The sequence below is a fragment of the Oncorhynchus gorbuscha genome, unplaced genomic scaffold, assembly GCF_021184085.1.
Source record: "Oncorhynchus gorbuscha isolate QuinsamMale2020 ecotype Even-year unplaced genomic scaffold, OgorEven_v1.0 Un_scaffold_9110, whole genome shotgun sequence".
Taxonomy (NCBI): Eukaryota; Metazoa; Chordata; class Actinopteri; order Salmoniformes; family Salmonidae; genus Oncorhynchus; species Oncorhynchus gorbuscha.
In genome coordinates, this window is record NW_025752149.1 from 2469 (window position 1) to 12421 (window position 9953).

The following is a 9953-nucleotide window of genomic DNA, read 5'->3' on the forward strand; positions in this document are numbered from 1 at the left end:
ATTTTGGGAGATAGCATTTGATTGTGAGAAATTCTAGGTTGGGTGAAAAGAAGGACTTGAGTTCCTGTATGTTACACCATAAGTCGTTAATCATAAAACCTATACCTCCACCCTTCTGCTTCCCGGAGAATACATCTCGGCGCGATGTACTGAGAACCCAACTGGCTTTACAGAGTCCGACTGTATATCTCGAGGGACTTGCCTGTGTGCACACGTGTGTTTCTTTGTGTGTGCTTACATATGTGCATGTGTGTTCATGCTCTTACCTCCTACTGATATGAAGAGCAGGGCTGAGCTGACCCCTGCAGAGCGGCTGTTGAACCTCTGCTCCCTGTGTTTAAAGCCCCCGATGATCATGCTGATACCCTGGGTAGACAGGAGACATGATGTAGTCCAGTCACGAGTCCCCTGTGCTCAAGGCCAAGGGAAAGTCAGAGTCTCTTATGGCTGAAATCCCAGTCCCCGTGTTTGAGTTCTGGTCCAAGTGCTGGGTCCACATTAAGTCAAAATAACTTTATTTAATCCGTCAGATATAGAGTAGCGGCAAGAGGGATTTACTCAAATGGTTTGCTATCCATTTTCCTTTCTGTGCCACCAAATGTTTTCAAACTGGTAATGTTACCAGGGCCACATTCAGTTGAAAAACATTACAGATTTAAAAAAATACCATGAATAGAGCCAACATTATCCCTTATGTCAGAGAGGCATATTTGTTCTACATAGCATATTTCTATCTGAACGTTCCAAAACGCTGCATCCTGCTGAGCGTGCCCCAGGTGGTTGGCTATAGCGAACTAATGAGGTAACATGACTGAACAAGGTGTAGCCTAAACAAATGGTTAAGTCCCGTCTGCAAGTAGCCTAGTTTTAGAACGTTCTGCGATATCATTTAGAAATGTAAAATGTGTAGCGACGGTATTATGGGTCATGTCTTTTTAACGGTAAGGGCTAGAATCAAACCATTTTCTCTGAAGAAAATAAGGAGAAGTGGCTAGTATGTTGGCTACATAACCGGGCTATGAAATGCAGTGGGGAAAGTGCGAGGGTTGAGCGAGTCTACAAATTCAAAAACAATTCTATACTCAAGGGAGAGAAAACATAGCTGGACGGTTGTTCTACTATTCAATTTAAAGCTGCTACTGTTTTTAAATTTCATGAAGCATCTTGTGTTTTTTAACCAGGCAAGGGGTATCTATCTGGTGACTGGTTAGCTACAGGGAAGAAAGTCGCCTGCGTGATGTGTATAATCGGAGGCGGAGCTGAGCCTGTCTGGCCACACACATTGCTTGCTCCCCCGCAGCTCACCAGCTGGATGTAGGCTGGGCTGTGTGTGGTGCATCCGATCCACTGCAGAATAGAACATTTTCCTTAGTTCTAGTTTTCTGGGTCTATTTAGTCAGTTACAGTCTCATCAATTGCCACTGAAAAGTAGGTGTTTGAGTAATAATGTAGTCTATTTTTGTTGAGGAAATAAACACTTGTGTTTGTGTGTCAGTCTTCGAGGGTAATGTTTTTGTGTATATCAGGGAGATGCCCGTGTGTGTCTAGGTGCCACTCACTGGGATAAAGAGAATACAGCCCAGCAGGGTTCCAGTGAGAGCAGCTTTGACGATCTCCTCATAGCACTTGGTGCCGGCCTTGTGACCCCTCAACAGGGCAGTGATGTAGAAGGTCATCTCTGTGATGGAGCCAAAACTGTAAAGTTACTCTGGGCTGAAATACTGCACAGCGTGTTACTGCTCTGCCACCGCAGGGTGTTACTCTGGGCTGAAATACTGCAGAGAGAGACAGGGTGTTAATCTGGGCTGAAATACTGCAGAGAGAGACAGACTCTGGGCTGACTGCAGAGAGAGACGTGTTACTGGGCTGAGATACTGCAGAGAGACAGGGTGTTACTCTGGGCTGAAATACTGCAGAGAGAGAGACAGCGTGTTACTCTGGGCTGAGATACTGCAGAGAGAGACAGGGTGTTACTCTGGGCTGAGATACTGCAGAGAGAGACAGCGTGTTACTCTGGGCTGAGATACTGCAGAGAGAGACAGCGTGTTACTCTGGGCTGAGATACTGCAGAGAGAGACAGCGTGTTACTCTGGGCTGAGATACTGCAGAGAGAGACAGCGTGTTACTCTGGGCTGAGATACTGCAGAGAGACAGGGTGTTACTCTGGGCTGAGATACTGCAGAGAGAGACTCTGGGCTGAGACAGCGTGTGTTACTCTGGGCTGAAATACTGCAGAGTTACTCTGGGCTGAGACAGAGAGGTGTTACTCTCTGGGCTGAGATACTGCAGAGAGAGACAGGGTGTTACTCTGGGCTGAGATACTGCAGAGAGAGACTGGGCTGAGATACTGCAGACACAGGGTGTTACTCTGGGCTGAGACAGACAGGTGTTACTCTGGGCTGAGATACTGCAGAGAGACAGGGTGTGTTACTCTGGGCTGAGATACTGCAGAGAGAGAGTTACTCTGGGCTGAGACAGGTGTGTTACTCTGGGCTGAGATACTGCAGAGAGACAGACCGCGTGTTACTCTGGGCTGAGATGCACCATTTGAACTACTAACACCGAATCTTACCTGGCGATGCCCATGCCAATGTAATAGGACAGTGGGATGATGGAGCTGACGGCAGCGCCGAACTTGGCCTCCGAGCTGACAAACTGGTTCTCTGTGTCCACGTAGCCGACCACCAGGGTTGTGATGACCAGGGGCAGCAGGTCTGGGTGGACACACTGCTTTAAGGAGCACCAGTGGAAAGTCTACAGCGCTGTGTTGGATATCAACTACATTGCAGAATCACAGATCTATAAATAACCTTGCATCCTAAAAACTACTCATTGTGTGAACCAAATGAATGATTTTATACCTCTTTTTGCTTAAACCGATACCGATTCAAACCTGCTGATTGTCTGCTTTAAACAAAGTGGTGATGCACTGTAAAGAACCACTAAGCAGAAATGCTGACCACTGCTGGACAGGTAAAGGTGCAACTTGCAGGACATTCCATTAGGTCCTTGGTGGTGTTCCAGGTCATCTGTTTTGTAGTCACGCTGCCCAACTCATAATATCTCTATAGCAAATGAATATGGTTCCTAGACACAAAACACTTCTCCAGGTCTGATCATCTAAGCCGTGTGACTGCATAAAGACGACCTGGAACGCCACCACCAGTTCCCCTGGCATGAATCAGGTGATAGATAATCACAACCATAATGGTCTGTTAAAGGATACTGACAGCGAACACATTGATTCCATCCAAGGTGTATTTGTAGTAGTACCAGTTGAAGGCGTGGTAGCAACAGAGAAGCACTTGGCTATCACACCCTTGTTGCTGCAAAAGAGACAGAAAAACATAGCAAAAGCAATCGTCAAAATTATAAATTTCCAAATCTTGGAAAAGGATTACTCTAAAAAACACTGTGCCATTATTTGAAATCCACAGGGCCAAGTTAATGGGTTGGATTAAAGTGGTAACTAGTTCAGAGGCTGTGATAATGTCAACACCACATGGAAGGGGAAGATTTTGATGAGCTGGCCCACCTTTTTCAGCCGGTGGATGTGGACGTCCTCAGGGGGGCATGAGGAGGATGATGGCCAGGGTGCGGGGGCATTCATCTTGGCCACAGGGATGGTGAAGACCAGGATCCAGGAGAGGAAGCAGGCCAGGCTGTGGATCAGCCCCAGGAGAGGGTAGCCTAGCAACAACCACACATAGGTACTGACACGACACTGCACAGGAGACCAGGCAGGCAAGCAAGCAGGCACAGACACGCATGCAAACACAAACAAAAGCACGTGCACACACATAGTGGGGAGAGATGTGAAAAAGTACTGGTTATGAAATGGTCTTGCAAAAGCTTGAAAACAGAGCAGAACAGAGCAGCCAATCAGGCACTCTGATTGAGTTTAGAGATTGATGTCTTGTTAGTCTGAACAAAATGAAACACATTCCATCGCAATCCACATAAGGTAAAACAATATACGCTTATAAGGATATAACTTTTGACAAATATTATTTGGAGAAAATATTAGCCCACACAGGTTGAGGCGATAGGCGAGGGGACAAGACTCACCCAGTAACGCGTCCGTTGTGGGGGGACCTCGATGGGGACAGAAGGGGGCATGAGCAGGGGTGTAGACTCCTTCACCTCCTTTGAGTCAGATTCCTCTGGGATGGCCTCACAGTGAGGGAACTTCACACAGCATCGCCTGACCAGGCTTCTGGGCTAAACATCCAGGTGAAAGAAGGAGCGAGTGTGATGGGATGGAGGGAGCAAAGGAGAGAGCGTGATGGATGGATAGAGGGAGCGGGAAGGAGAGATGGATGTTGGATAGAGGGAGCGCAAAGGAGAGAGCGTGTTGGATGGAGGGAGCGAAGGAGAGAGCGTGTTGGATAGAGGGAGCAGAAGGAGAGAGCGTGTTGATAGAGGGAGCGAAGGAGAGAGCGTGTTGGATAGAGGGAGCTAAGGAGAGAGTTTTAGAGGAGCCAAGGAGAGAGCGTGTTGGATAGAGGGACGAAGGAGAGAGCGTTTGGACAGAGGGAGCGAAGGGAGAGCGTGTTGGATAGAGGGAGCGAAGGAGAGAGCGTGTTGGATAGAGGGAGCGAAGGAGAGAGCGTGATGGATAGAGGGAGCGAAGGAGAGAGCGTGATGGATAGAGGGAGCGAAGGAGAGAGCGGGATGGATAGAGGGAGCGAAGGAGAGAGCGGGATGGATAGAGGGAGCGAAGGAGAGAGCGGGATGGATAGAGGGAGCGAAGGAGAGAGCGGGATGGATAGAGGGAGCGAAGGAGAGAGCGGGATGGATAGAGGGAGCGAAGGAGAGAGCGGGATGGATGGAGGGAGCGAAGGAGAGAGCGGGATGGATGGAGGGGAGCGAAGGGAGAGAGCGGGATGGATGGAGGAGCGAAGGAGAGAGCGGGATGGATGGAGGGAGCGAAGGAGAGAGCGGGGATGGATGGAGGGAGCGAAGGAGAGAGCGGGATGGATGGAGGAGCGAAGGGAGAGAGCGGGATGGATGGAGGGAGCGAAGGAGAGAGCGGGATGGATGGAGGGAGCGAAGGAGAGAGCGGGATGGATGGAGGGAGCGAAGGAGAGAGCGTGATGGATGGAGGGAGCGAAGGAGAGAGCGTGATGGATGGAGGGAGCGAAGGAGAGAGCGTGATGGATGGAGGAAGCGAAGGAGAGAGCGGGATGGATACATTATTAAACCTTATTAATAAACACTAGTATCAGGAGCATCAGTTTGACTATAACAATATTAAAATGGGGCCCAGAGAGTGAGAGTATTGAGGTGACAATTGCACACTTCTAACAAGACCATGAATATAGCTGGGTGTTCAAGTCTTTATTTATTGTTGAGTTGTTGGACCTAGTTGTTGTAACGGTGTATGAGGAGCAAGGAGAATGATGAACACAGGGATCAAGCTGGTTCCTTGAGGCTAAACGTCACCCTGACCAGGCAATAATCAATGGAGAACAAGCCAAGACAAGAGCATAATCAACCAGTCATAACTGTTACCTTTAGTATGGACTTCCCAAAGGGCCACAGAAAGTAGCATGATAACTTCCAACACAGCTTCCCTGAAATAACATTCCAGACCAAAAATATTAGAATTCAAATTCAGATTTATGTCATCCCGACATAAATAAATGCAGATTTTATTTAAAAGAACATTAAAATGTGTGTATTAGATGAAAGGGTTCCTACCATAGGGAACTCCAATGATGGTCAGAAACATTAGGACACAGACCAAGAGGTAGGCTAAAGAGATCCACCATCCAAATAAAATCAAGTATGCTATGTTTCCACAAGTGATCAATGAACCTGAAATCAAAGAGATAAAAACAATGTGTATTCTATTCAACAACATATAGTCTCTACTCTATATCTATAGACCACTGCAATCTTGAGTATTTTTCCCTCAAACATTTAAAAAATGATTCACATCAAGCCATGGTCATGTTCATTGGGGCACATGGTAGCTAAACGTTATCAAAAACGTTGCCACGGAAAACAAAAAACATTTCTTATTGGACATGTTCAGATAGGATCTCCCCGTTTCGGGGGCAGTTATCTCCGTTTGGTGACTACTAAACACGACCCGCACCTTCTCTAATGATCGTCATATGAGGTTCCGAGGGGGCAAGTGAATGAGGAGCAGGAGGACAGACACTAACCTTGGGGTCTGACAAAGTTCAGCTCTGAGTACAGCTCCCTCACAATGTCCGACCTGTCCTCGATGGGCCTCTCAGTCACGTGACTCTTCCACTTTCTGAAGCCAAACTGAACATGTGCACACACACAACCAGACACACACCATCACTCCCAAATTGAAGAGATATTTTGTAAATCATTCAAATGAAAACTGTTTTACATGGAAGACAAAAACTGCCAGGCTTTGTTTTCTCTGTTGTGTCCAAAACTCCACCCACCCTGTAGTTGTTGGCCAGTTTGTTTGCCTCTACTTCATTCTCTGCTCGGATGGTGGTCCTCAAGCTCGAGCCATCCTGCCAAACCTCTTCCCCATGGTGACAAGGAGTGGTGCATCCTGAGGGAACAGTCACCAAGTTGCCAAACAAATGGATAAAATGGTCCGGCCAAGACGAGGAAAACAATAAGACAAGAAAAATGGATGAAGTCTTCCATGAAGTATCACACACTAACATATGGACATTTAAATATGTTTTGATATAGCAGTATTTCATGAATATTGTTTCTCCCAAGGGTGTAGAGCTTAGCCAGTCCAAAAAACTAAATTACACCAATGCTATCGGTTGTACAGAGCATCATGGGTACTTTAGCAAACAGTCAGTGTTGGTTGTGACTGTATGTGCTGCCAGGACAGGCTGTAGCCTCACCTTTGTGTGCAGACAAACATTTGGGGGTGTATTGATGGGAGACATCTGGGGAGGGGGTCTCGCCCACATGACTGCCAATGTCCACACACAGTCTGTCACACTGGGATGTACGGCGGTAGACCCTGGGGTCATGGTCCCATTGGGTATCTGAGGGAACAAACGAGAGAGAGGAACACACAGTCTGTCACACTGGGATGTACGGCGGTAGACCCTGGGGTCATGGTCCCATTGGGTATCTGAGGGAACAAACGAGAGAGAGGAACACACAGTCTGTCACACACGGCGGTAGACCCTGGGGTCATGGTCCCATTGGGTATCTGAGGGAACAAACCAGAGAGAGGAACAAACAGTCTGTCACACTGGGATGTACGGCGGTAGACCCTGGGGTCATGGTCCCATTGGGTATCTGAGGGAACAAACGAGAGAGAGGAACACACAGTCTGTCACACTGGGATGTACGGCGGTAGACCCTGGGGTCATGGTCCCATTGGGTATCTGAGGGAACAAACCAGAGAGAGGAACACACAGTCTGTCACACTGGGATGTACGGCGGTAGACCCTGGGGTCATGGTCCCATTGGGTATCTGAGGGAACAAACGAGAGAGAGGAACACAGTCTGTCACACTGGGATGTACGGCGTGTGACGACCCTCCCACTCTGTCTGCCGTATTCTGTCTTTGTTCTTGTTTCCTTATTAGGATGCCGGTGGGCGGAATTGAGAGGGTCGTCTGCTACATGGGAAACACCTGGGCCAGGTGTCTCCCAGGATAAATAGACCTCTTCAACATTCATGGAGGAGACTCTCTCCATGCAGACACCTGTTGTAGATTGTGGTGTGGTTCTTGGTGGCCTTTTGTTTGTGTGCTTTGGCACCTTTCAACACCCTGCATTATCACATTCATGCATGCAAAACACTCACTTACACTACGGACTACTGATTACACACACCATTGGATATTTTCCTTAGTTGCTTTAGTTAATAAATATATCTTTTGTTACTCCTTATCTCCACGTTGTCTCCCTTTGTTACGGGCTTTGAGCCGGTTCGTGACAAGTTTTGATAAAATCAGAAACATCCCTCTTTAATCTAGGCCAAAAGAAATGTCTTAATATGTGATTGTAGGTTTTCCTCACCCCCATATGTCCAGCAACGTCACTGTGAGAAGTTTCCAACACCAACTCACGAAGCTTAACTGGTACAACAACCTGACTAATTGCCTCCCCCAGAAAAACACTATCATGAGACACCCACTTTCTCATCAGGACATCCTCTTGGAGAAAATAGCCATGGGCGACATCTCCCAACTGTTCTATAGGCACAATTTGATCACGCAACTCTTCCAACGTGGGGTCATCCCGTTGAGCATTGATTAGATCTGAGCGGGTTACAGATAACGGGATAACAGGGAAAACAGTGACATACTTTGTATTATTATCATTAGTCGGCGCAGTGACTAGTTCGCCACGGCTCATAGAACGTGTCACTGCACACGCAGAGAACACCTCTGGGAAACTCTGTACATGCATGAGGAGGAAGATGTTCCTGGTCCTGACGATTGTATATTGCAGGGTAGATTGAAAAATTCAGAAACACTGGATATTTTAGACAGTCTTCTCACTCACCTACCTGTTGATGAGCGGAAAGAGATGGTTGGTCTGATTCAGAGATTTCCAGGTTTATTTTCTGATACACCTACACGTACAAACTTAATAGAACATGATATTGACATTGGAGGTGCTGACCCCATTCGTCAGCGGTTCTATAGAGTTTCTTCAGAGAAACTACGTTGTCTGGATGCTGAGGTCAAGTACATGCTGGAGAGTAAGATAGCAGAGCCTTCTTTCTCCAGTTGGGCTTCTCCCTGTATCTTGGTCAGTAAACCGGATGGAACAAACCGTTTTTGTACGGACTACCGTAAGGTAAACAGTGTCACAAAGCCAGATTCATTTCCTCTTCCTCGGATGGAGGACTGTGTTGATCAAGTCGGTGCAGCTAAGTTTGTGAGCAAATTTGACCTGTTAAAAGGCTATTGGCAGGTGCCACTGACGAGTAGGGCACGTGAAATCTCTGCCTTTATTACACCCTTTGGTCTGTACTCGTATTCAGTTATGAGTTTCGGTCTGCGCAATGCACCTGCCACTTTTCAGCGACTTATGAACAGGGTTGTCGCCGGTCTGACCGGGTGCGCTGTTTATTTGGACGATGTAGTGATCTATGCAGATACTTGGGAAGAACATCTGTCCCGTATTCAAGCCTTGTTTGAACGTCTGGCTGCAGGTCGCCTCACAATCAATCTGGCAAAATGTGAGTTTGCTCAGGCGACCGTTACATACCTTGGAAAAGTGGTTGGGCAGGGTGAAGTGCGTCCTGTTCGGGCTAAAGTGGTGGCTATTGATGCTTTTCCACCACCAACTACTAAAAAGGAACTGATGCGTTTCTTGGGCATGATTGGTTATTACCGTAGTTTTTGTAATAACTTCTCTACTGTGGTCGCTCCCTTGACAGATATGCTGAAAGCTAAGGCTGTTTACGTTTGGTCTACTCGTTGTCAACACGCTTTTGAAGATTCAAAGAGGTTGCTTACCTCAACTCCAGTGCTGGCTGCTCCTCGCATGGATTTGTCATTTACCTTGCAGGTGGATGCTAGTCATGTGGGGGCAGGTGCAGTTTTGCTGCAAGCAGATGTGTCTGGGATTGAGAAGCCTGTTAGTTTCTTTTCTAAAAAGTTTAACGATTATCAGTTGAACTATTCGGTTATTGAAAAGGAAGCGCTAGCACTCATTTGGGCGCTACAACACTTCGAAGTGTATGTCGGGTCGGGGTAGTACCTATTGTGGTCTACACCGACCATAACCCCTCACTTTTTGAGGTCCATGATGTGTCCAAACCAGAGGATAATGCGATGGTGTTTATTTTTACAATCATTCCATCTAGATGTGAGGCACATCCGGGGGACTGAAAACGTGATTGCTGATGCGCTCTCTCGTGCGCCCTGTTCCTAATGTTTACGTGACTGACCATTGTTTCGTATTGTCATGTTCTCTCTGTCCTGTCTGCTCCCTCCTGGTCTTGTTTTCTTTCCTCTTAAATGTTGCTTC

The 9953-nt window shown here is 47.3% G+C and overlaps 1 protein-coding gene across 1 annotated transcript; it reads right to left on the bottom strand.

The window, feature by feature from the left end:
• Positions 1-266: 266 nt before the first annotated feature.
• LOC124030063 (low affinity vacuolar monovalent cation/H(+) antiporter-like) lies at positions 267-7438 on the bottom strand (the record flags this gene model as incomplete). Its single annotated transcript, XM_046341571.1, has 14 exons — positions 267-366; positions 1560-1695; positions 1863-1910; positions 2573-2714; positions 3227-3326; positions 3536-3724; positions 4069-4221; positions 5515-5576; positions 5704-5820; positions 6174-6279; positions 6429-6544; positions 6855-7035; positions 7136-7260; positions 7391-7438. Coding segments are annotated over 14 exons (1623 nt in total), but the record flags the coding sequence as incomplete, so codon positions are not given.
• Between the last annotated feature and the right edge of the window lie 2515 nt (positions 7439-9953).